This window comes from Sylvia atricapilla, chromosome 7, assembly GCF_009819655.1.
Source record: "Sylvia atricapilla isolate bSylAtr1 chromosome 7, bSylAtr1.pri, whole genome shotgun sequence".
Lineage (NCBI taxonomy): Eukaryota > Metazoa > Chordata > Aves > Passeriformes > Sylviidae > Sylvia > Sylvia atricapilla.
This window is the reverse complement of record NC_089146.1, coordinates 12,625,738-12,653,391: the sequence shown is the minus strand read 5'-3', so window position 1 is coordinate 12,653,391 and position 27,654 is coordinate 12,625,738. Positions and strand designations below refer to the sequence as shown.

Below are 27,654 nucleotides of genomic sequence, written 5' to 3'. Positions count from 1 at the left end.
GTATCGTAATTACAGTTTTCAGTTTTCTTACTTATGTCAGTTACCTGTAGCCTTGTCTGTACCATCCCCTATTGAGAACAGTAGTCCTTATGATTCATAAGCATGAAAAATGCAAATAATAAAATGACATTATCAACACCCTAAACTTTGTTTTGTGTGTGTATGCCTTTTTAGAAGCTTTAATCTTGCCACAATGAAGAAATGAATATTTGCACTGTAGTCAAGTATTTACACTATTTATACAGCATTTGTATTTTCTGCAGAAAGTTTATAGTTTACTATGACACAAATAGAGAAAGTTAAAATTATATCACGCAACTGAATTTACTTTTAAATTTGCACTTAAAAAAAAATATTTTCAATAATGCCTTCACAGTGATGTTTAAGGCAAATTACTAGACTTAAGTAATTATTTGGGGCTATTAGCATTGATTTTGCAGGCCCAGAGTGCGCTCTGTTGGTTTCATGAGAAAGGACTTCTAAGAGAACCACTGGTAACTGACTTGTGCAGGAAGCTCTCTAAGGAGTGCAGGGCCTGATAAATATGGCATGAAGAATTGATTTGTTGAGCCCAGAGTCCCCAAGTTAGTGTTATCAGGACTGCTAACAGCCTAATCTGAGTTTGAGATACCCATTATCATAGGTTGTTTTTAGTCATGAATTCCCATCAGAGTCATTCTGCCACACCAGCCTTCCATAATGATGTTTTTTATTTGTAGCAATGATATTTTTGTTTTGATATATGTACCAGAATCAGACCCTTTAATGATTTTTAATTTTTTTTTTTACTTGCAAGTGTACATTAGAGGCTTTAAAAATGCAAAGAATTCTCAATTGCATTAAGTAAAATGCTTGTCTTGCATATTTGGTGGGGCCAGTTAACATCTTTAATTGCTTCGCTCTCCCTGGGCATTATGCTGCAACCCTGATTGTAACTGGGTGAGATATGAATGAGGCACTGAGGTTATTGCAGGATGTGTACAGGCTGGCTAATTTTAGTAAAAAAAAACAAAAAACCAAACAAAAATCCCCGAAAAGCCCAAACAAACAAATAGCACAAAAAGACGCCAAAATGAAAAACAAAAATCCGCACCTGTAAATTGCACATTATGCTTCAAAATATTTTTCAGAAAATTTTTATGCTTCATAATTGTTCTTGCCAAAGTTAGGAAGAAAATAAGAATGAGAAAGGTACCTGAAAATAAAAAGTGAAAGTTAGAAAAAGGGTAGTATGGGAGGATGTTTTGGGTTCTGCATTGTGTGTTTTCTTTTAAGTCACATTACTGCTTTTGGAAAAAACCCAAAGCATTTGCAGTTTGTGAAAGTGATACACTCTTGTCTTCATAACAATGGTGTATTTATTTGTTCAGCCCTACATACATTCTATTTACAGTTCTAGATAAAATGTAAAACCTACTTGAAAGTGGTGATGAACTAAAATGTGTTTACTGTCAGCAAGGAAAGTTCTAAAGCCAAGGGGTATCTTTTGCGTATTTAGAAGGCTGGTAATCTAATTGTAAAACTAAAATACAGAAGATTAGATTGCAGAATGAAATTCCCTCTTCTGTACTGCACTGTGATTTCCAGTGTACCATCAAACCATTTCCTGAACACAAACTGCTTGAATTTTTTTAAACTAATGTACAAGGAAAATAAAAATCGTTTGAAAATGCTAACAAAAATCCCCAAACCGACCCATAGCAGTAGCAAGAGTACTCGGATTTTTCTTATCTTTATTTTTCCTTTCTTTGACAGTGATTTGTTATCTTCCAATTATGTGGAGATTCACTATGAAGATGGAAAACCAAAATTTTCTAAGGTATTGTGTTCTTAAATTGTTTTCTTGAGTGAACAATGCCAATAAAATGTAAAAAAACCAACAAACAAACAAACACAAAAAACCCCAAACAAACCCCCCCCCCCAAAAAAAAAACCACAAAAAGAGAGAGAAAATGTTTTGCAAGACTTAAAAACTTCAGAAGTGTTTTTCCACACATAGAAGGTAACTGTGGTCTCATCCTGTACATATATCTCAGTAATACAAGAGGAACTGTACAAAAACAAAAGCTCTGTTTTGGGGTGAGTATGAGTAGTGAAGATGATCCAAGTGGGGTGAAGATGATCCATTACTGCCAGGACAATTACTTCATGTAAAATATAGGAGGTGGAGGGGTTGAAGTCACCATCAGATTAGTCTTCATTAATTATTTACGTGTCTTTAGCACAAAGTGCAAGGAGAAAGAATAACGGTAATGTAAAACACTTAAACGAACTCAAATGTCTTGCAGAGACTTTTGTTTGCAAGAATTATACAGTTGTAAAACAGAAAATGAAAGATTTAACTGACCCCTTAACCTCTGGAGTTATTACAAAATCAGCATATTGCTAAACATCCAATTAATTTTGTTTGTCATTCTAGCTCCCAAATTTAATTCAGTGCAGTAGGCTGCTGATCCAAAGCCAGATTAAAGTTCTGCAAGGTAGTTCAGCGCTAGGGGAATCAGATCAGTCTTTTTGTTTGTTTGTAATAACAAAATGAGGACTGGAAGGTTCCTAGGAAAGTTATAAACTGCATTTGCAGGGAATTACTTTTTTTGTATTTGGTAGAAATGCCAAAATATTTCTTGCAATTTTTTTATGTGTGAATAATATCTGTATTTACAATAGAATCAAGCAAGTATTCCAGTTGTATTCATGTCTTCAGAAAGTCCGGCCTGTTGTTTGTCCAAATATTAGATGTCTGGTTTGTTGTTTTGCCCTTGCTGTAGAGAATCTCAAATAAATTAATACATGACAGATTAGGGCAGAATTAAGCAATTCCATTGCAATATAATCACTGAAATATGCTGTTTTGTTTTCTTCCACTGAAGAAGAAAAATAGTTTCATGTTACATACAAAGGAAGTTGTTCCATTAAAAGACTCGGTATTCTGCAGAACAGGCAAAAATGCTAAATGATGCAAGAAAACAATTCCCTCTGGCATTTAGAAAAGCTCATGCAATTGTCAGCTGCAGCACTAGCATTGAGCACTGCGGTTGCTGAATCATGAATCTGACTGGGAAATTATATTAGAACTTCAGACTCAGCAAATGGGCTACCTTTGCACGCTGCAGTAACTTGATCCAAACTTCCTAGGGGATGTTTTCTGAATTGCTTTATTTAGAAGCAATAATAGAGCTCCTGAAGTCATGTTAATCTGTAAAAGCCTTCATTATAGATAATAAAAAGATCCCAAACCCCACACAATTTGTGTAGGAGGTCAAATAAGGACTGCTTCCTGGTCTTTTGCAGTGTAATACTTTTTAGGCCTAACAAAACAAAAGGTTGTTTTGTTTCCTCGTCTAAAGAAGTGAGATCTCAGTGAAAAGTATTGTATTTTCTAGAATGAGGTAGTTAATTACAGAAATGACTGAAGAACAAACAGCAATTTCTTTACTCAGATGATCATCTTTAAAAAAAAAATTGAAAAGCTTTGTGTGAGAAACATAATCAAATTTAGCTGTTAAAAAGCATGTTTATGTATTCTCACTGATGGAAGGGTAAAAACAGAATGATTACTATCTATGAAATACTTTGATTTAATTATACACAATAACCTGTAAGGAATTTAAATCAGAATCTGAATAACTCATTAAATAAGGTGCAAAATTGAAATAATGCTGTCATAGACAAAGAGCATTTACTTTTTTTGTACCTTCTCAAAGTATAATAGTTGCATAAAGAAGGGGTTTAATATGCACATTGGAGTTCAGACAACATGACACAACAATTAAAAATACTTCTATGATGAATAGTAGATTTTTCAAACAGTGGCTGAGAGACAACCACACTCACGGGGTTTTAATAACATTTTTTGAGAATACTTTTTGTTTTTAGTTTATCTGAGCATATTGCTGATAGACAGTAAAGACAAGTACATGAGTGTAAATGTCTATTATTACTGTTAGATTTTGTGGTTTTGGTTTTTGGGGAGGTTTTGTTTGTTTGTTTGTTTTGTGGTGTTTTGGGGTTTTTTTGCATTTGTTTTAAGCAACAAATAAATCAGGATCATTTCATGTGTGTGATGGTTTGTTTTTAAAAATTATAGGGCGGAGAGCATTGCTACTACCATGGAAATATCAGGGGTGTGAAGGATTCCAAAGTTGCTCTTTCAACTTGTAATGGACTTCAGTAAGTGCATGTTCTCATTTTTAAAACAAAGGTATAACTAATTATTATTCTTGAATATTATCTCTTAATATAGGAGGGACTGAAACACTGCAGGCTCAAAGGGGTTTTTTTATGTTTTTGAAATTTTTCTTAGTATCATTTGAATTAGTCATTTGATACTGTCTCATGAAACCTTTGAATACAGTAATTGCAGGTAAATATTTCCCCAGATGACTTACCATGGTAAAGGATAAAAATAATTACATTTCAGCAGCTTGTATGCCCATTATTCATGTATGATTCTGTCATAGAAAAATAGATCTTTTTGTTAGATTGTACAAGGGAAAAATGCAAGAAATTAGCATTAGTTACTGCTCAATGCAATTCAGCTGTTGATTATATTTTGCATGCTCAGGGTGTGTCATAGGACTTCCTTTTTCCAAGGTCAAATTTTTACCCCTTTTGGAACTTTATCATTTACATTTAGTGTTAGCCCGTTAAAATGTGCCAGATGCTTAAAAATTCCCCCAATCTTGGCTTTAGCTACACGTGGTAGTAATGAATGTAAATTTAATATTGGTCAGCTTTTCAGCCCTGCATTTGGTTTTGTCTTTCCAAAACTCATGTCCTGGAGTCAAACCAATTACCTTGTAATCGTAAATATCACTTCTTTTTGTCCATGTTCTAGTGGCATGTTTGAAGATAGTACTTATTTGTACTTGATAGAACCGATGGATCTTACCCACACTGCAGTAAGTTTTTTTGTCTAATTTATTTGGCTTGGGAGAGTGCTCAAGAAATAGCAAATAAAAGTTTTAGAATAAATCAATGAGTGATATGTCTCATGCATTGATATGAAAATGAAAAGTACTTTAAAACACTTGATTTGAATTGTTTTAAGATGGCAAATGTGTAATTATGATTTACCTACAATTTTTCTCTGCTTTTCTTTATCTTTTGTTTCCTACTTGCTGTTGATCGTTTAGATGCTGGAAATAGCCAAATAAAACTGTTTACCATAGCACATGGCTATGGACTGTCAAAAAGTGTTCACTGATTTGCTCCAGTACTCAAACTAAAATGTTTATAAATTCACTGGAAGAATCTCTGGAAGTCATTTATACATTCCTCTCTAAACAGTTGCATCAGATTGCTCTTGGCCTGCCATGATTCCACAAAAAGCATAATTACATCTGGGTGTCTTAAATTTTGTATGTCTTATGTCAGTGATCACTGTATAGCTTAAATGATTGTGATCCAGCATATTTAAATACAAGATTATGCTGGATCAGCATATAGGACTGCATTAGGGCAAGTATTCTGTGATCATTACTTTTGTATTTCATGTTTCATGTGTACAACTGTTTCTAAAACTGTTAATACAACTGACACAATTTCACAGCCAGTAGTAAAACAGGTGTATTTCTGAGTGATTCAAGTATTTGAGTGATTTTCAGGGAAATAATTTTGCAACACTGAGATAGAGAATTCTTAAGGTTTGTGTCCTGCTTGGTTTGTAGGATATATTGCAGATGCTGTGCCAGAGTTCTCAGGCTTGTCTCCCTCTAGTATCTATATGGCAGTGTATGTATAGTATATGACAAGTAACTAATGCTGCAGAACCAACATGTTTTAGTGATTGGAAAGCTGAAATCAGAGTCTGAATAAAGATCTGCAAAATCATTGGCTGATACTGTCAAAGAAACTGGATCAACATTTGGACAGTCAATTATTGGGCTATAAATGAAACTTTAGAGACATGGGAAAATGTGACATCTAAATGAATCAGTCTTCCCAGGATCAACAGTACATGCTGTGTGTCTGTGATGAAGCACATGTTCATAAATGTTGCAATTCCAAAGACTGACAGCACAGACACAGTAAATTCATGGAGATTATGTTTATACAAGGAAGAAGAAAATTTGATTAAACTGTTGTCTTGCTTGGGTGAACAAAGGAAACCAAAATATCTCTCTGAGTGGTATTTCAGTAAAAACTAAGTAGAGCAAAAGTTCTGGTTATAAAAGTGAGATACTATTTGCCAACTCAAGGTTTCAAGTTGAGTCTAAATAAGAAAACGATGAGATGCATAATTTTCCCAAAATGACTGAAAATAATACAGCTATTGAGAGCTTTCAGAGGCTCATTTTTTAATTGTGGTATGTGAGATATTTTGAACACAGCCTTCAGCATGCACTTTATTCAGCTTGAGTAATCTTAACTATAGTAGATACTGTGTAAAACTCCTTCTGTTTCCCCCCAAAATCTAGCAAATATATGTAGTATTGTCCTTCAGTGTGGTCAGTATTTCTTATGGAAGTTAAAGAAAAGTAGCAACCTACCCTTTGAAAAGAATTGCTTGTGTTGGCAGGCTCTGCAGATGAGGTGTTACAGATGAAGGGAGTTGTTTTCTAGAGTTGATACTCAAATGTGATAATTTGGGGTATGTCAGACTTCTAAAGAAAATATGCATTAAAAATCTTGCCCTTTTTAAGTGTGGAATACACCAATAAAGCAGGGTGAAAGGATCATCTTTAGGATAGTATATTGATTGGTTTCTTGCAATTTGCTGCAGTCAGATAGGATTTTAGACATAATAGATAGGATTAGATAGTAATAGTTTTCCCCTTTTCATCTATGGAAGGAAGATTTCAACCAGATACAGACATTCTAGATTGATTAATTAGAATAAGGAATCTGTGTTCTCTAAAATTAAGACTTTTGAAGGACTTTTTTAAGGTAAGCTCAAAGACATCTGTGACACCTTTTCTTTTTGTAGACTGGCCAATTTGCTGAAGCAGAGAGGCTCTATGATTTGCTCAGGATTGCAAATAGATTTCTTCAAATTAGTACTATCCCAAATTGGTACTAAAATTGGCAATTACTACCAAATTGGCTTGCATTTCGTAGAAAAAAGAATAGAAATTATAAATACTGAAATAAGTGCCACATTTTTCACTGATGCTATCACTTAGAAGAAAATTTCACATATTTTTCTTTTTAGGAAAGTAAAAGTAGGCCACACATCATCCAAAGAACTTACGGAACACAAGCCTCCAAGCAGTTGCGGGACCTTGGTGTGTTTTTGCTTATGAGTTTTTAAATGTTGGAAATAATTGTATGTGTAACTTGGAAAATTTGAATATTGGGCTAGCAGTGTTTATAAAATTGCTGAATCTTGAAAGATAGATTTTTACCTGCCTTTTTTCACAATCATTGCAATGCAATATAGATTTTTCAAAAGGCAGCTGTAAGATTTTCATCCACAGACCTGTATTTAGCTTTCCTCTGAAAATCACTGAATTTAATCAGTGACATTAATGTGACTGAGGCAATGAGATGGAAGAAAATGTATATTCTAAGCCCAGGTTATAATTTCTTCACCTGTCCTTGCATGCTTTAAGATTTCTGAATGACTTGAGTTTTGACATATTTTAAGTGTTTTTTAAAATGATCTTTTGAATAGCAAGGCTGGTTCTAATTTTGGTGATCTTAATCTACTTTTGGTTTGGACAGTGTACACAAGTAGCTTAAAATAATGCCATAAAATTATTAAATTGTAATTTTTACAGAGACTGACTCTAGTTCTGAATGGCCATTTCTGTCTGAACTGCAGTGGCTGAGGAGAAGAAGAAGAAAGAGAGCAGTAAGTAGAATTGTGACCCTGAGCTAAGACCATTTAAAAACCTAAACTCGCTGATTTCTGTATTTTGTAATATATTTTTTTAATGTCAAGAGAACATAGGCTTCAGGAAACAAGTATTTTTAGAAACTTAATATTGTCACATAATACAATTATCAAATGAGAAAACAAGACTTTTCTTCAAAAATAGAAAATTTGGAAGAAAGTTGATACATTTTCTAAAGTGACAGCAATCATATGCATCAATTGAATTAAAACTTAGTAGTGGAAATTACTTTAGAATTTTAGGGGTTTTGTCTGATTGAGAATAAAGAACAATTTTGAATGAACTCTTGCTACTTTGTAGGTATCTGACTTTATTGTCACTTGGCTCATTAAGTAGCATGATTAAATCAAATACCCAAATGAGGCCACCCAGAACTGGGTTACTGTGAGAACATAAGTGGGCAGTTCTCCTGATCTTCACATGCATATGTATCAGGGGAATAATTGAGTTAAAGGAGATTATTCTGTATTTCTTTACTGAGTCGAGCAATCTACACCATATTTTTGAGGGTGCTTATGTTTTTAGTAACTTTCTTCCTCATTAAATTTGTGATGAGTGCTACATAATGAAAGGAGGAGGGAAGTAGTGCTGGTGTCTGAACTGAAGCAAAAAGGGTAGACCCTGAATTTTTTTAGTGATGTGGCTCAGATTCTCAGCCATTGTCTAAGTTACTGGAGCTATGGTTCTTTACCCTACTTGCATTTCTCACCCAGTTGTCACCTGGTTTACATACCCTAAATAATATATATTAAATATGTATACATAATAAAAATCAGCTTCAGTTATTTTTGAAAAATCACTACATGATTTCTTAAAGAATTTCTTTAATTCATTAGTTATCTCGTGGTGTGTTTGAAGAAATGAAATATTTGGAGCTCATGATAGTCAATGACCATAAAATGGTAAGTATATCAATTCAGTGGTAATCTTCCTTTTGGTGACTGACTTCCTTTTGTGTCTTCTGTTTGTAGGTTGATGTACAGCACTGTGCTGCATCAGCTACTTTTGGGCCCGGGATTTTATTTATCAGCAGCTATTAATATTTGTACTGTAAAACACACTGTGTTTTACACATAATACCTAATGAAGCTTAATATTACCTAAAATTTCCTGAGGCAATTATATATTCAAAATGAATCTGGAACACTTTGGTATAATTAATATGCCCATTACCAACAAAGGAAAGCAACAAAACATTTTTGTCCTGAACACACTTAAATGTTCTAAAATTACATCCTATCTTTGAAGTTGTATAGAAAGAGGTCATAATTTGTTACTTTGAGTTTAGTTTTACTAACCTAAATTTGAATGCAGCAAAACATGTAGACAAAAGTCTGATTGTCCTTCATGGTTATTCTGTACTTATAAACAGGAGTGATAATGGAATGAAAGGTAAGTTGTTTGATTCAGGAAGTGTTTGTCTTTAAAAAAACCTCAAAATTTGTTGGGGAGAAAAGCCACATTTTTTCCCCTTTTTGTCTTGAGGGATGACTGGAAAAAGTCAGACTAAGTGACATTTGTTGTAAGCAAGACCTTTTTTTTTAAAATCAAATTCTGCTGGTACAATAGTTTTTGTTATTCTATTTGCAAGAGCTTTTTATATCTCTCACCCCACTGCAAGTTTCCCAGTGCTTCATGGAGTTGTGGGCTCTGTTGTCAACACTGAAGGACGATACCCAAGAGCAAAAAAAAGAAGGTATCAGAACAGGATGCAGTAATTCATACTTGTTGTGGTGCTGAATAGACAGATAATGTACCCTCCCCTCACCTCTCTAATAAATCATAGAAGTAGCCTGGACAAATATAACCTATATTTTATCCGTGTTAATTTAGCACCATAGAGAGAATTTGAATGGGTGGAAAAAGTAGGACAGAAAGTTCTTTAGCTGTTTTCATTTGTAAAGCCACCTGCGAGGAAACTATTCTAGTGTTCAGGTGTTGGTTATTTAGCAGTAGTGCACAGTAACTGAAGTTATGGGCATTTTGTTGTCTTGTTTGATGTCTGTGCTTGGCGTTCCTTATGAAGAGAAAATATTCCTGTGTCTGTCCTATGTCTGTCTCTTTCTCCAGCCTCTTGTATTACAGACGTGCTTGAAGGTGTTCACTTCACTTATTTATAGACACTGTTGTCTCCTCTCATGCTTTATTTGTTAGAACTTTAGAGCACAAGATTTTTTGCTTCATAGTTATCAGTGGCTTAGAAGCAGATAATAATTCTGTTCAAAGAATAAAATGGATGTACTTAGGGAAGTGTTCACAGTTAGGAGTCTCAGCCTGTTGGTCTAGGAGCTCACTAAATGTGCTTTCAAGATTCTCTGCGTACCAGGAGAGGGCAGGTTTCCCCTGCAGCACAGGTCTTCATTGGAAGAAGTATCTTAAACCTCCTTGATCATTCTGTTAAATGGTTAATACTGTGTATTTTCACAACATTTCCTTTCCTCTAGCAATAAAGGTATCGCAACACATTTAATTAAGTTGTTGTGGTTTTTTACTGGTTTAGTTAATTTCTTTTAGGATCTGTGTTTAACCACATTATGTGGTATATTGCTATTGATTTTAGCATTTTAATCCTTTCGTGAAAACCAGGATCATTATGTGAAGCGTATTATTTTACCTTTCCACTTCTGGAAAGGTTTGGGATTGGCTCAAAACAAAAAGCCCAAGCCACCCTTCCCCATTGCCATTGTTCTTTGGGGAGCCATCCATGGTACAATGCTCCTCTCAGTGTGCATCCTACACACCTACTAGCACCATACCTGAGAGCAGCTACTCAGTTGCTCAGAGAAGAGTCTCTTCTTCCAAGGCCTCTTTTAAGTAGTGTGTTTCATAGAGAGAATAAACGACACTTTCATGGAACACTGTGAGGCAATGAGACTTGTTGCTTTTAACCAGTAGTTGCAATTAGTAAGTTATTTGATAAAGGCTTTTTTCCCCTGTTCTAAGTCATTTCATGTTCATTTTCTTTGAGATTTTGAAGACCTATTTTTCCTCTCTGCAGATCATACTGTGTAATGTAATATTAGTTTATAATTTTGTAGTTTCTTGAAATTCATATGGATTCATGTTCAGATACCATTGCTGCATCTTTAAAAAATTTCACTTGAAACAGAAGGAGCTTGTGAAGTAGGATGAAGAAAGATATGAAACCATTTTAATGAAATGCACAGGTATTATGAAGCAGAACTTACAATACAGCTCATCTAGGTCTATTAAAAAAAATTGAAATTAGAATTTAAGATACTCAGCTTAACTCTTTTCAAACACATATTTACATTTACCATGTGCTCCCTCTTCCATTTTGCTTTTCCTGTAACTACTGCTACATGTCACAAAAGTATGGTGCTATTGTAGAAAAGGAGGCCTTTGCAAAGAGCTGTGGTCAGGATAAGTGGTAAATGCTTCATCCTCCTGTCTTATAATTAAAGTGGTGGAACCTGGCTGCTACAGTCTGATATGTAACTCATCAGGTTAAGCAATTTTAATGGTTAAAGCATCCTCTCGATTTTGAGTTGGTGTTTATGTTCATATTTACCTGTACTTTTGTCTCAACATTTGAACTCCGATTCTAAATATAGTATTTCTTGTGGTTAAATGCTCCTTTTACAGTTGGGAAAGGCTGCATAACATACATGGCTTCCTTTATCTTCAAGGGATTCTTGAATATGAGATATAGACTGTGATCTGAAAAGTGTTTTGAGTCTTTCCCTTACTCTTTCATAAAATAATAATTTTATTTTCATGCTGTAAAAATAAAGAATTAGTAATAAATATTTAAGTTCTCACTGTGTTCTACTTTCTCTTCTTTTAGTTCAAAAGGCACCGTTCTTTAACTGCATACACAAACAATTTTGCAAAGTCTGTGGTAAACCTTGTAGATGCTGTAAGTATCAATGTTTTTTCTGAAAACTGATTCACTGACTTCTACTTCAGCACTGTATTAAAAATGTTACCATTTTCAGTTACCAAATTTCAGTGACACTGTAAAGTGCACTTCTAGTTCCTCTGCAGAAGAATAGCCTGGGGTGAATATATAAGAAACCACCAGATTGTCTGTGGCATTTTTCTTAAAGCTTGCAGCTGTCAGAGTTTGCCCTTGGCAGGGGTGATTTCACTATCTGTTACCAATTAAGAATGAGATTTAATCAAATTTAGATTTGTGAAATGAATCTAACTGCAAGTGAGTGAAACTGCAAGTATAGCTCACAAGAGATACATGTATCTATTAGGAGAAAAAGTGAGTGTGAGTAAAAAAATCTACTTTGTAAATCTCTATAGCTTAAAAACAAACAAAATGACACTGTAGTACATTATACATGGGTGAACAGACACAGATACCATACTTGTATCTGTGCTAAATTTAAAACAATTTTGCATACAGCATATCAACTAGGAGTAATATTTGTGGTAAAATTAATTTTGGGGTTTTTTTTCCCTCTTTTTGTAATGATCACGCACATTTCGGAGCTCTGTCTGTAGTGAAAACAGGTAGATTTTCTAGTAGGGATGAATACAAAGGCTACCAAATTCTGACTCTGGGTCCCTTTTCCATGTGGCATTATTGATACCAGTGGAACTGTGGGATATGATTCAGTGCCAAACATTATCAACAGTTTGTTTGGCTCGGAGGAAACAATGGAGTTTGTTCTTACATATAAAGTGTACTGGATGTATGTTGAAAATTTAGGTCAATATATTTACAATACATGAAATACCAGAAGTGTTTTGGAATATTTTTCTGTAATGATCTGAAAATGCCAGTAGCCTAAAGAAAAGTTACTAGAGCACATAAAAATGTACATAATTGTAATATTTGTGCAATTTATATTGGACATACCCAAAAAAAGGTGGCATCTGTATTTTTTCCTCATCTGATAATTATTACTCTCGTTCCTCTGCAATTTAATGAAAGTTATTTCATCCATCTTTTCTTTCTCTATTATGTCTGTTTTTCCCATTTTTATTTGTGTATATTGAGAAACATCAAGCTTCATTCTTGTGTAGAATTCAGTCCCTTCATAGAGATCTTAGAAAATGACATCCTAATGGCTTTTTCTTTAAATAAAGCATGAAAAAGAGCAGTATTTTCTGCCATGTTATTTCCTTGTGTCCATAGGGTGAGAGCTGTGTTTCTTACTGATTTATTGTTGGGAAAAGGATATTTGTTTTCAGAGACCTTCAGGTTCTCTGCCCCCTCTTCCATTCTTTTGTTGCTGTTTGCTTCAGGAAATAGAGTTTTCTTCTCAGCAAACAGAAGTAAAATCTTTATTGATCCACCCCCATGTCATTTCAGGCAGTTTAATTTCATTTGGTTTTCTCATGTTGTAAACTGTTTTCTGTGTATGTTCTCAGCCTGTCTCCCTGAGACTGAAGCATGCTAATACTCTTTTCCTTCAAAGGTCTTGGACAAAACTGAGCTTGGCTGGTTCCTGTCTCTTGTTTTTATTTCTCTTATTTTTTCTAAGCTGAGTGTCATACATTGACTTTTTAATAAGGATAATGCCACCCTGATACAAAACTGGATTTCTGGTCAGGGTGAATAAGGAATGTGTCTTTTGTAGATGTGCAAGTTCTGCATAACTTTAGTTAACAAAATTTGACCTTTTTTGAACTGAACCTAAAGACAGCAGCAGTTTTATGTCAGAACCAAGTATCATGCACTATCTTAAAATCCATATTTTAAAACTGTTTTGGTATTATTAGTGCCTGATTGTTGTTTCCTTGTCTATTGCTACAGTAATACTAAATTTATACAAAAATCAGTATTTTTCCTTAATTCCACTCAAGCAATGTGAGAATTAAACGATCATACTATATAAATGGAAATCAAGCTTTAAATAAAATCTGAATTTATTGGAAAACTGAGAAATTATTTAATCTCAGTTTTAAAATTTTCTTTGGCTGCTATTTGAGATCATTCTTCTCTCTTTCTTTGAGATCACCCAGTGTAGCTTTATGTTTCTTTGCTGATTTTTGCACAGGATTTCTGTAAAACTCAGTGGCAACGTTATTTGCCATGAGAATTTTAAAGAAAATTGAGTGTCTCAAAAAAAGAGCAACAAGAGGTGGTTTTTTTCCTTCTAAAACATAAAATTTAAGTTGATCAGAATATCAGCTTTAGCTTTTAGGAAATGCAAGGCATTACCAGCTAACTATTTCCCCATGTTTTCCTCCTGCTTTATCCCTCTTGTCCTTCCGCTTTACTCTTACTGGCTAACTGTGCATGTTTGACCCAGTGTTCTACTCCTGTGCCTGTCCTGTCTCTGCCCTCAGATATACAAGGAGCAGCTGAACACCAGGGTGGTTCTCGTTGCTGTGGAGACTTGGACAGACAGAGATCGCATTAATATCCACCCTGACCCTCTGCAGATGCTCCACGATTTCTCCAAGTACCGGCAGCACTACATCAAGCAGCACGCTGATGCTGTGCACCTGCTCTCGTATGTACCCTTGGCAGTGGCTTAGAATGTTATTTCCTGTCTACTGCTTTTTTTTTTTTCCTACTTGTCTCTTCTTTCTTACTCTTCTTGCTTGGTATCTCTGTATCAATCAACAACTGTCTTCCTTAGGAAGCCTAATTGATATTTAACACCTGTTTTTAATAGGTGTAGTATATACCACGGTCATGTTGATATATATCTATAATGATATTTGAATGTCTTTGCAACCTGGAGACAGTGTCACATGTGAAGTGTCTTTTGATGAGCCCTTAAGGGCACTTAGCTTTGCTAATCAGGTGTGTAATGTGCTGGTTTTCTGGTTACAATCGGAGAGGGCAGAGCTGGCAGGATTATGTGTTGCCACGAGAGTGTTCCAGTTAGTAAATTTATTCACACGTGTAGCTGCAGTGATGATATGTTAATGGTAGGTCTTCTTTAGAGCTGTAATGAATTGTTCTGAGCCACAATGCATTTTGTGGGGAATTTCCACTTGCATCACTAGGCACGACTTCAGCCTTGAGCAAGGATTATTTTTCTTCATGGCATTGTAAGCAGAGAAAGAAATGTGTGTTCCCCTGTGCAGTGTAAAGATCTTAAGCTGTCTCCCAGCAGCATGGCATACTGTGAGGATGGAGCAACTAATGTCTTCCGTGGGATTCTCCTGTAGTTCAACTTCTGCAGAAGAAGATAAAAATAGGGAATGAAGAATTTCCTCCAGATTTGCTTAATACAGGCATTGCAATACAACACTGATTTTGTTCTTCATAATATAGGCACAGTGCTGCTGGCATGCACTTGTAGTGACTGCCATGCATGTTTTGTGTCACCTGCTGAAGAGTTTGCCAGCAACAGGCTCTTCTCATGGTGAAAGGTACCAAATCCAACCTGAAATACAAGAAATTCCATTTAAACTTAGGGCAAAAACCCCCTTTCACTGTGAAGGTGATCAGATGCTGGAACAGGCTGCACAGGGAGACTATGGTCTCCCATGCTTGGAGGTTTTCCAAAGTTAATGGAACAGGGCATGCTCCATCTGAGCCTCTTTGGAGCTGGGGGGAGATGAACATTTCCAGAAGTGCCTGTCAAGCTCAGCCCTACTGCAGTCCTGTCTGTTGTAAAGCCCCTGGGTGTAAGTGTTTAGTTAAGCTGCAGTCAGAAAGTTCTGTTGGCTGTTAGAATGTTCTGAAAAATAAATACATACCTGTATGGAGTAACCTGTAATTTTTTTAAAAATTAGTTTTCAAAGATTAGGTCATTTGTACATCATGCAGGATCACTGTAGGTTGTTTGTAGGTTGTGTAGGTTTATTATTATGACTATGAACTTAAAATAGATGTGAATGATAGTAATTCATAGGCATTTTATTGAATAATTTAGATGTTCCAGATTACATTACCTAACTGAATTATTTGGGGCAATACACGAAAGGAGGCAAGGCTGAAGAGCAGTATTAAATTACTTTCCCTTTAGGTATACTTCTCAGTCTTTTCATTTGGATTTGAAACCAGAAATTAATTGGTTTGGATTAAGATAACAATTTAAATAGTTCTCAGTACTGGTACATTTCAGAACAGAATTCCTTCCTGACTGATCATAAATTGGAATATATTGTTAACATTTAAAAGAAATGTTATCACACTGTTGTCTTAGGAGTCTGGCACTCAAGCTTTCTGTGCTTGGTTTGTTGGTGGGTTAAGACTTATAAGAGAAAAGCAGTTTTTTTGTCAAAGCTTATATAAAACCACCTCTTTCAGTGTTGGTGTTCTGTTTCTAAACTTGCAGTTGCTTTTTATGCTAGAAATAGATGAATGTATATGCAATCTATCATAGTATGTGTGAGAGTATGGTCTTTCAGTAAGCTCTTGGTGCCCAATGTCAATGTGTTATAGTTTCTTCATTTTTATTTGTTTGTAAGGAATGTGACATTTCATTACAAAAGGAGCAGCTTAAGTTACTTTGGAGGTGTTTGCTCTGTGGCCAGAGGAGTAGGAGTGAATGAGGTAATTTTTTTTTTCATGACTAAAGTGAAATAAAGTAGAATCTCTACATTATGATCTCAAGAGTTTATATGTTTCAGAACTCAGGGCTTTAAAGATAACTTACATATTGAAACGCTAGAATTCTCAGTCAGCCTTCTTGATCATCATCAAACTACTGCTTAGAGTGCTTTTCTTTTTAGAAGGTATTTCTCCTGTCTGCATTATTCTCTTATAAAGAACTTAAATTGACTCTTATTATATTTGACAGAAATTTAGACCCAAAAAATCTCAGACAGGAGTTGAAACACAGCAGTGAATATCTTTGTCTTACCACTGTAAGACACTTGATCTTCTGAGGTACCAATGGCTTGTAATTCTTCCTGAAATTTTTAAACATTGAAATTAGAAAACAAATTGTCCCTGTGTATTGATTTTTTTACTACTGTTATTTGTTTTCCTCAGTGTAGTGTTAAATTGATAATAAAATTCTCCTCTTTTTACATGGGTTAAATCCTACTATTACATAACTCTATTGCATATAAGTCAAATTGACTTCTTTCTTTAGATTAACCAGTGGGGAGAGATTGCCTGAGACTAGGAGAGGAATATTTTATCTGTTATAAAGTTTACTGAGTTTATTTTCCTTATAAGCACACAGAATTGTAATTGACTGCACTGAATTATTGACGTAGTAGGCATGTGGTAAGCCAGAATGAGCTGGTGTAGTGTTCATTGCAATAACTAATGGTTTGGGGTTTTTTGTAATTGTGCTCCTCTTGGAATGCAGTATGGCCTCCCTTTGCCCATGGCACAGGAACTAGCACAGAGTCTTGCTCAGAATCTTGGAATACAATGGGAGCCAGCTGCCAGGAAACCGAGTATGTACATGGAGTCTTTTGTCTTCCTTAGATAAATACATAAACACTAAACACTTCCTTTCCTGTGTTTGAAAGTAATGCTAACATTGCTGTAACTGTTGAACAAGAATTGCTGCTTTTGGAAATATAGTGAAATATCAGCTTCAGCAAAATAAGAACCCTTAGTTTAGCAACATTTTCAATGACCTCAGTGATGTCCTGTGTCAAGAGGTTAGATTCATAACCAATATTCAAAGGTATATTGGTAAAAACACCATTATAATGGTGTTCTAATTTAATTTAGAACTCCTTTTCTATCATAATGAAGTCTGTAAATCCAATAGAACAATTACTGACTTCTTGAAATGCAAAAATACCTGATTTACAATTGAAGAAATGGTAAGGAATTGTATCCTAGTCCAGTGTGACATTTGCTCAACTTGTTGACTTGCTGCTTCACAGCCAGACCAGATTTGTGTGGCCTTAACATGTAGAGTGATGGTACAAAAACTGCTGCAAAGCTCTTTTCAGAGCTAAAGAAAATTGTTTGGTTTTCACTTGCATTTTGTAAGCAATTTGGCTACCTTTTCCTCTTTAAAAAATGAATGATAATATTGACTTTATTGTGGAATCACTTCAAAAATCTGTGAATTAGGAAACTATGCTTAGGAATGTTGTTTTGTAAAGTATTGCTTATGAATTGTGTAAACTAGAAAATAGCTAAAATATTTCCTATGACTTTTTTTGGTTGCAGGTAAAACAGAGTTCATACAATTTGGAAATCAGAATGTTTTTAACTGAAAGATACAGGGTTTTTTGTATGATAACTTAGTGTCCTTATTTGGATGCCCTATATAGAGAAAGATTAATGAAAGACCTGAGGAGAGTAGAAATAGCCATATAAATAATCTCTCAGTATTTTCCATGGAGAAACTCTGGATTTCCAGTAGTAACTATAGTACATCTGTCTTTGGTAGATCATTTTTATGGGCAGTTTGAACCTTGTTTTACCAACCATAAGGTGCTGATCTTTGATTTTTATGTTATGAATTTGGTCTCTGTTGACTTACATGCTATAGCTGTAAGTAAACTGTAAATCCATTTTCATTCAACTACTTTTTCAAGTGAATGTTTGATTGGCTGATTCACATATTACTGTTAATAATTTTATGCAAAAGGGAAAAAGCCTGGCCTGTCCAGTAACAATCCTCTTTAAGGTATTCTGTATTTTTAGTGAGGAGAAAATGTGAACAGTTAAAACCATCAGTGTTGCATGTACTGCACGCAGCCTTGTGCAGCTTGTTTTGAGAGGATGCAAGGAAGAACCTTGCCAACTATTTTTAGCTTTGTGTACTGCCTGAAATTTTGTGTTGAGACTTAAGAACCTGCAGATATGGTAATCTGAAAGTACCATATTTATTTAATGTATTAGTATGTCTTCAAGTGGGTTGGTTTCCCTTTTGGGGCTAGAGCTTGTTACAGCTAAGCAACCATCAAATCTTTGTATAATGAGTCAAGCTCCATTTGTATAGTGAGTACTTTATATTTATCGTAAGCATATTTATAACTTCTCTCCTTTTCTGTTGTATTTTGGTCTTGTCTGAGAAGAGTGTGACTGCACTGAATCCTGGGGTGGTTGCATCATGGAGGAAACAGGGTATGTCATAAATATCAGTAATTGAGGGCTCTGGAATGAGTTCATCGTTTACATTGTGTCAGAAATATTTATGCATTGAGTTTTATCCATGTGTTTTAGTGCTAATAAATGAAAAGCTAGAAACAATTGGAACTCAATCCTTAGCTAAATAAATGGTTAGTGAACTCTGAAGGGGAAGCACATCTGTATGGGAGGAATTTCATTGCCCTCCACCTTCACACACTGCCAAAGGTTCTTTTCTCTATATTGTAAGCAACTGATTAGAAAAGGATAACTTCTGAAATATAGAGGTTTGAGTCTTAAAAATCGCTTCCTGTCAGTATCTTGCTCACTGTGGAAGCTTGATCACAAAACTCATGGAGAAAATTAGTTACAAATAAGACAGAAGGAGCTTTGTTTCTTTGTATGATATTTGGAAATCAGCTCTTCAGTAGAGATGCTTTGTGGCTGCCCTGTAGACTTGTAATTGTCAGCCACCATATGAATGCAGCAGAAAATCATTCCATAAATCTGCTTCTGGAATCTAAGGTAAGGCATTGATCAGAATAGATACTGGCTTCCTTTGTATGGTGAACTCATCGAAGTATTGGTCTTGGATGGAAGTATCAGAAGAGGCTGTGGAATAAGCCTCTTCTGTAGAAAAGGTAAACAGTCAACAAAAGCCAGGAATAGATGGTCATGTAGAAGCTAAAAAGGACTGACTAATGAAATGAGTGAAAAATTAGCTGCACTTGAAAGCCTTTTCTCCATCAGTGTCAGGAGACGTTAGGAAAGGAATGGAGAACCACCTTATGGCATTGTTAACCCAATCTTTAATAGTGTGAATAGGTCTCATTCCCAGATCTCAAGACATGACAAATAAACATATCAGACAATTTCTGAGTGAGAAATTACTAATGAAGTACATTTTCAGTAGTCTGGGAAAAAGATTGAATTGCGGAAATGTGAGAGAAGTCTGTAACATCATGAACAAACGAATATCCTTTCTTCCAGTATAGGAAGTGGAGAGACATGAAATGAGATTGGCAAATATGACAGAACAAAATGGGATGAAATTGTTCTTCTACCAGTCTGTATTAAGCTGTGAAATGTCTTGCTGTAGCATCTTCTGGGTGCTAAAAACAAACCTGAGAGGATACTGGATTATGCATGCAGTAGAAAGGTTGAATAGCAGCTACTATGATAATGTGGGTTTACCATATCAAGATGTTTAAAAGCTACAGTTTTATATCGTGTACATTCATAAAATAGAAATATAAAAAAGGCAAAATGTTTTAAACTTTTTCTTTTGTTCTGATTTCATTGTTTGAGAATAAGACTGAGCTGTCATGCTGTTGCACACAGTGGTTGTAAGAAACTGGGATTTACAGTATTTAAAAAATGTTTTGACCCCTTTTCCTCTTTCCAGTAGCTGGTGGTGTTTCAAGGCATTTACTCACCTAATTCTTTGCCATTTTAGGGTATACCATTCCAGGAAATTCTCCAAATGCAGCATTGCCGAATACAAAGAGTTTTTACTTCGTGGGGGAGGTGCCTGTCTTTTTAACAGGCCAACAAAGGTAATAAATAAGTTTGATAGTCAGGACATCTGCTACACATTGTAATGAAAATGTAAAAATTTCGCTGACATCATCTGTTCTCAAATTTATTCAGATATCTATGTGGCTATATTTTTGAAGTTGTAATTAGGTGTTCAGCCCCACAGCATTTTAAAATAATATTCAGAAGAATGCAATTTGTTTTCTATAGTTCTTCACACTCAAATAATGATAAGTATCACATTCAGCATAAATATACTACTTATTAAGCTGGCAGTAGTGCAGAATAAATCCAGAGTAGTGTATGCTGCACCTACACTCAATTCTTGGACTTTGTGTCTGAGGTTGTTAAAAAGAAGGCAAACTTTACCACGTTAGGCAATAGAAATCCGAAGATTATTTCAGTTGATATTTGGTTGTTCTAAAAGTTAGCTTCATTTCATTTCAAATGTACATCTAGCAAACTCTATCATTCATAGCTGTTTCCTTGTACCATTGCTTCTTTTGCCTAAAAATTTACCAAGGTCATACTTTTTTCTAAGACAATGTTAGCCTGACATCCCTCTAAAGCTGAGCAGTATAAAAATATTCCATGTGGCCCTTTTTGCCAAGTAAGAGCAATCCAAAGCATTAATACTCTATTTAATCATAGTGTCAAACTGCTGTCCTTGTAGAATTTAATACCACATGAGGCTATTAGGCTGTTCTGTTTACTGTGCTATACCCTTTGGTGGAGCATCACCTTGCACAATTAACTAAAAAAAATTTTGCTTGTTTGAGTGGTTTTGAATCTTTTCCCAGGGTAGCAGTCTTTGCTTATAGAATAAAAATGCAAGAATTCTTACATAAAGGAATAAGTAGGAAAATAGAAAAACACAGCTTCAGTTTTTAGTGATGGTAGTAAGGCAAAGTAATGTGAAGAAGTTGTCTATTTGACTCAATCTCACAGAATAAAAACCTGATTTATTTTGGGGAAAAAGCTCCCGGGGAAAAGGTTGAATTATCTTTCTATAATATCTGTGCCAGTGCTTCACAGCTTTGAAGTACTTTTGGAGGGGAAAATAATCATACAATTTTTAAATGCTGTTATTTGGAGGTCAGGAAGCAAGCTAGAAAATTCTGTGTTTAATCCTTAGGTAAGTAATACAGAGTTGTTCAGCAGTCACCATGATGTCATTTTTAAAATTATATCCTGAGTTATGCTCTGACATGTGTATGAACATTAAATGGTTCCTGATTGCCATAGGAAATTTGTGTGTGCCTGCCCGTTTTCTGTCATTTTCTTGTTTGATAGAAAAATGAATTTCAATTTCAGAGTAAGAGATACTGTACTTTGCACCAAAGTGTAGTAGAAACAGGGGCTTACAGAGGGGGGTAAAAAAGAAAAGTGGGGTTTTAAATCCTGTCGACATTACTGGTGCAGAAGAGCACATACAGATATTTCTTCACTATTGTCTTGCTTCTGGCACCCAAAATGATTACCTATGTGGTCTGTACAACAAAAGTGAAATGTATTTCTTTTCTATTTGGCATTATGACTCCCCCCTGCCCCAACCAAACTACCAAAGAAGAATTCCATACAAGTTTATATATAGCTTGTATTGTATTATATGTTCTGTTTCATATCTTGATGGGTCTCCACAGCTTTACTTCCTCTAAGCCCATGCAGAAAGACTTACATCTTTCATCCTTAAATTTATCTGTAAACCTTTCAACTTTTTAACTTCTAACTTCTCATTTCAACCATGTTCCAGTGAATGTGTTTCGGCTGCTAATATTCTAGTTAAATTGGAGATTCCTGATATTCTTATATGGTTTTAAAGCAGAATTATGTTGATAACCGAAAAGCTTCTTGCAGATTTTTTTCTGTGGCAAGACTGAAAAGTATCTTTAATCAAAATTATGATGAAACCGCTATAGAATCTGCATCATCCTGAACTGCAGAATTCATTTGCATTGTGTGTATCTGGTTCTAGGACTAGCTGTTTAGTCCTGGTTGTATGTGGTTGTGTATAACTTACTAATAAGGCACATAGGACTTCCTTTTGGCAGTATTTCTTTTTATTTATTATTTTCATGCACAAACACTGCACAGGAACAAACAGTAGCTCATTGCATGAGCAAGTGTGGGTACCTGAGCAAATCCCAAGAATGATATTGTGGACCAGTTTCTTGAAGGAATTGTCAGAAAACTGGGAGTCCATGGAACAGGAATGAAGTTCAAATGTCATCCCCTTAAATGTTATTGTAGTGTGTCTCTATTTATCATGGTTTTCTGAGCTCAGTATTCTCCTAAAGAGGACCAGCATTCCTGTGATTTAGCTGTATGCCTTTCATGTCTGAAACATTCTGATGAGCAGCACTTGGAAACCACGCTGCCTCACCATCCCCAAGGCACAGCACCTGCATTGTCTGGGACAGCACATTTGTGTAGCCTTGCAGAAATGGGTTGTGTGTGACACAGAAGTCACTGGACACTGGTTTTATTCTTACTTTGGGGTGGGGGCTTTTTTCTTTCAGCTCTTTGAAACCACTGAGTGTGGAAATGGATATGTAGAAGCAGGAGAAGAATGTGATTGTGGTTTCCGAATGGTAAGTAGAGTTATATATTATTCCACAAGTCTGCCTTACAAAATTTATTAAGATAAATTAAGTGATTGATAAGAGAGGGGGGAAAAGTTATGGAAATTAATTTGTTTTGCCTGTTGTTTGGGAGCAATTTTGTTAAAGGCCTGTGTTAAAATATTTTTTCAATTGACAATGAGTGCAAAGCCAGTGTCCTCTGAACAGTTCCTGTTAAATCAATGACAAGATACAGCTGTTTCCCAGCAGTTTCTGAGTTGCACTGGAGAAGGGCTTATCCCTTTGCTTTTCCTGGATAGCTTAACTGGAGTGAGAGACTCCTTACTGATACTTTGGAGACTGGTGCCTGTGTTCAGACAGAATAAGTAAACTGTTGATTTCTTCACTATTGCAGAAATACTCCAGTAATGTTTGCAAAAATCTGCCATCTAGATTTGAGTCCTCATTCTAGTATTTAATTATAATTGCACCTGTAATTAGGTTGGGGGTTTTTTCCTCCATTGAATACTATTGAACTAAGCAGCATAAATTTGGCACAGGCTTCAGAAGATGTGAATCTCTGAGTTGCCATAGCATTGTATGTCATTGTTTTCCCTTTAGTATTTGAGTATTGCAAAGGCTTCTTCCAGCAGATCATTTCAAATCATCAGTGCTAAACTGAATCTTTTGTCTGCTGGTACGTGATAGTTCATTGTTGGAAAGATTGTGAAGAAGAAAAACTTTCTTAAAATAGAAAACTAAACTTTTTGTTAATTTTTTTCTTCAGGAATGCTATGCAGACTGTTGTAAGAAGTGCTCTCTTTCTAACGGAGCTCACTGTAGTGATGGACCCTGCTGTAATACATCATGTCTTGTGAGTGTTGCTGCCATATATCAATTGTTCTTTTCAGTTGTCCGTGGCAGTCATGTGCAGCCTGTTAAAGTTCAAAGTGTGTTTTAGGTAGAAGGAAAAGGAGCAGCTTATGTAGATGTATTCTTAGTGCTGAACTATGTTTTTCATTTTCTAGTTTTTCCCACGAGGTTATGACTGTCGATATGCAGTGAATGAGTGTGACATTGCAGAGTTCTGCACTGGGGATTCTGGACAGGTATGTGTGCAGAAATGTGCACTGCTTGCACTACTGATGTTTGTCTGCACTTTTTTAAAAAATTCATTTAACAGGAAAATTGTATTAACAAACTACACAGTCATGTGCCCAAAATGATGATGTAATAATGGAGTATAAACTATTTTAAACTTATGAAAACAATAATCTAAGTGGACTCAAAAGATGACTTCTCTAGGTTTATTTGATTTTTATAACTCTTGGGGTTTTGCGTATAATATTTATGTCAGGCATCCTTCTTTATTCTTTGCCTGATCTATAATTTAAACCTTGTATTTCATGGCTCAAGATGTTGATTTTTTCATTTCTATTTGTAGCTATAAATATTATTGCACTAAATATGTTTTCAAACCTCTTTATATGTTATGCAGTTTTTTAAAAGCAGGAAAATTCAGTATGTGATACTCTGATGTATTATTACACTACTTATGACAAAAACTATTCTTAATTTTTTTCAGTGTCCACCAAATCTTCATAAACAAGATGGCTATGCCTGTGATTCTAATCAGGTATGCAATGTCTTAAAATCCCTGCACATCAGCAAATAGAAATCAACCAAATACACATTCTTGTTTTGTTTTGGTGTTGATTTTTTTAAAAACCTGTATTCCATATTTCTTCTTAAATTTTATCCTTTAAACATCAATGTTGTTTGTGCTTTATGCACTCTATCAACAGTAATAATTTCTACTTTGAGTGAAATCTACTTGGTATCTCTACATTTGATATGTAGATATTTTACTACGCTCCATGTTAATAAGTTCTTTACAACTATGTAGAAGTATAAAGCAACTGCTTAAATGTCAGTATGTATTGGACACAGACTGGCTTTGGGAATCTGGGCCAAAATGTGTACTTCATCTACCCAAATTCATGGAATTTACATCCCAACATGTGTGTGAAGAATGAAAATGAGACATTTATTGTGGGAGGGGAAGGAGATGAAGTTGTTTTCAGTTCTTATGCCTAACATGTTGTGTTTTGTTTAGGGTCGTTGCTATAATGGTGAATGCAAGACAAGAGATAATCAATGCAAATATATCTGGGGATCTAGTAGGTTGACTTTAACTGCCTTAAATGTATTTTGTTTCTAGTTCATTCATGCCTTTCTTTTGGATTTTTTGTTTGTGGGTTTTTATTGTTTGTTTGTTCTTGTCCCTCCAAGTTAAAGTTTTTTGATCAGTAGTGAGTAGACTGCAATGGGAGAATGACTTGATTGCTAAGTGGAATTCTGCATCTGGGAGTGGCATCAGTGAGAGAGTTCTGGCATGATGTGGCTGCAGATCTGGGTAGGGCAGCAAATGCTGCTGAGGGAAGGGAGTTGAGGATTTTTTGGGTATAGTTCAAAAACAGATGTGTTGAGGTTTTTCTTAATGACAGTTACCAGTTCCATTATCCCATCAGTGACTCATGCCAAAGTTGCTCCACCTTGCCTCTCCTTTCTGTACTATCCTCCAAGTCAGGAGGATTCGAACATTGGTGTGAACTTAAATACACATAGTATGGATTTGAGTCCAGAGGTGTTGAGTTAAAGAGAATCGCAATTGCAATGGGCTTTGCTTGCAGCAGAGAGAGGCTGAATGTTCTGTGTAATGACTTTGAGACAATTCAGCAGAGTAGAACTACCAGGACATCCTGTGCTCTGGCATTTAGCGTGTTCTTGTGCATTTTGCGTAATCATAACTGCCACTGAGGCCACTCTTGTCTTATTTTATCTTCCTCTATATAATTGTTGTGCTTTTCTATTTTCTTTTTTTAGATTTATGTTTAGAAAAAACAAATGAGCTCGTCAGTAAATAATTATGGGTTTAAAACCTATTAGTTCAGAATTTTACTCCTAAAAATAAGTAAAAATTACAATTAGTTCAAGTTTGGTTTCCTGTGAACATTTGAAAATTAGAATAAAATCAACATTGTGTTGATGTCAGAAGATATGCTTATCATAAATGTCCTATATAAAATCGTCTGAAATGCAGATCAGGAAAAATTGCAGTGAAAAATAACTAGATTAAATCTATGTGCAACTGTTATGAAGTGAACAAAATTAGACCACAGATAGATTTCATGTGCAGAATACAATACAGACCCTGTGGAGGCTACTTTTAGAGGTTCAGAGCAAATCTTGAACAAATCGGTAGGTATTTCAGTTTAGCCTGTTCTCCCTTTTAGTCACTGGAAAATGCCATTGTGCACATACACGTGTATTCAAATTAATATTTCATATTAAAAAAATTAGAGAATGGCTGTAATAAATTATGCAAATTTCAGAGCTGTCATGTTGCTAGTGGAAAGCACATTTCTTTTTTCTTCATCAACAGAGTCTTCAGGATCTGACAAATTTTGTTATGAAAAGCTTAATACAGAAGGCACAACAAAAGGAAACTGTGGAAAGGATGGAGACCGATGGATTCAGTGCAGCAAACAGTAAGTCAGTTTGGTAGAGATTATGTCATTTAAATAGATTGATAATAGTTTAATACTTTCTACTTTTTCTACTTTTTCATGCATGCTTCAGCAACTTGTTTTGCATTATATTGAATCTTCTTTCCCTCATGAGATTTGCACCTTGAAAAAGTTGCACTCTGACAAATCTGTGAGTGACCCAGCAATACACTTGTAAAGAATTCTAGATTCCCAGAAGAATATACTGTGACTTCAATTATTTCAGAGGAGCTGAGGGACAAGACAGCAAAAAGTCACAAGTTCATAACATAAAAACACCTCAGCCTTGGCAGGGATAAATTAGACTGCAAATACACACACTCTGTTCACTTACTCTGGGACTGACACCAGATAATGCTGTTTCAAGATTCTTCCAACTTTTATTTTGACCAGAGAGGACCATCAGGCATTTGGATGCTCTAGAGAAAATGCCTGACTCATTTCCATGTGATCATTATTCCATGAATATTTAATAAATTTACTTTTCAAGTTAATGACCATTAGTAGATAGACTTATATTTGTCCTGATTTACTTCTGTTTTGTAATTTTTAATGATGTATGTACAAATTTTAGTTTTGGAATAGCATTTTCCTTCTTTGACTATTTGATGCTTGTATAGTGGCTTTTTTATTATTAGTTTTCAGATAGGATCATAAAGAAAGGAGTTGTTTAATGAATTTTTTTATATTTAGATGAGGAGAGTGTCTTCCAATGTCTATGTTAAACCCCTCATGAAAGCTGTAGTTTGTTGGTAGGGGGATTCAGGACAATGATCTGGCTGCAGGGCTATTTATGGCTTTTTTCAGTTTTAACAAAGGCAATTTCTGGCATTTATCCAGCTGCTTCTGTGACTTAGGACAATCAGTAGTAGCTGATAACCTTCTATTGAAGATATAAAATATATGTTGTATATATTATGAAAAATAACATTTTTAAAAGCAAATTCTTTACCAAAACTTGGGCACACACAACTGCACATTAAAAATTGTTGTTACGGTTCTGTTGTCCTGCAAGGGAAATAAAATGCAATGAAAATTTCAAACTTGACATTAACGTATGGTGTGTGAGCTGCCAGAGAGAGGGAAAAGCAATTCAGCCTAACATGACAAAACTTTCTACAGTCTGGCCTCTCTTACTTGTACTGGATTGTTCTCAGAGCACAGATACGTTCTGTGCTCATGTGAGCACTCACTGGTACATTGGAATGAACAATGAC

General features: G+C 35.2%; 1 protein-coding gene across 6 annotated transcripts in view; it reads left to right on the top strand.

Annotated features, from left to right (window-relative positions):
- Window positions 1-27,654, top strand: part of ADAM23 (ADAM metallopeptidase domain 23) — a 68,385-nt gene that overhangs the window by 20,288 nt on the left and 20,443 nt on the right. For all 6 annotated transcript variants that reach the window (XM_066322643.1, XM_066322638.1, XM_066322640.1 and 3 more), the window contains exons 4-21: window positions 1,756-1,819; window positions 4,088-4,170; window positions 4,838-4,901; window positions 7,154-7,226; window positions 7,722-7,795; window positions 8,675-8,740; window positions 11,647-11,718; window positions 14,109-14,275; window positions 16,191-16,275; window positions 17,042-17,132; window positions 18,720-18,768; window positions 20,228-20,327; window positions 22,827-22,898; window positions 23,656-23,742; window positions 23,897-23,977; window positions 24,454-24,504; window positions 24,985-25,048; window positions 26,314-26,419. In XM_066322643.1, coding sequence (XP_066178740.1) covers window positions 1,756-1,819; window positions 4,088-4,170; window positions 4,838-4,901; window positions 7,154-7,226; window positions 7,722-7,795; window positions 8,675-8,740; window positions 11,647-11,718; window positions 14,109-14,275; window positions 16,191-16,275; window positions 17,042-17,132; window positions 18,720-18,768; window positions 20,228-20,327; window positions 22,827-22,898; window positions 23,656-23,742; window positions 23,897-23,977; window positions 24,454-24,504; window positions 24,985-25,048; window positions 26,314-26,419 — 1,449 coding nt within the window. The remainder of the gene's footprint in view (window positions 1-1,755; window positions 1,820-4,087; window positions 4,171-4,837; window positions 4,902-7,153; window positions 7,227-7,721; window positions 7,796-8,674; window positions 8,741-11,646; window positions 11,719-14,108; window positions 14,276-16,190; window positions 16,276-17,041; window positions 17,133-18,719; window positions 18,769-20,227; window positions 20,328-22,826; window positions 22,899-23,655; window positions 23,743-23,896; window positions 23,978-24,453; window positions 24,505-24,984; window positions 25,049-26,313; window positions 26,420-27,654) is intronic.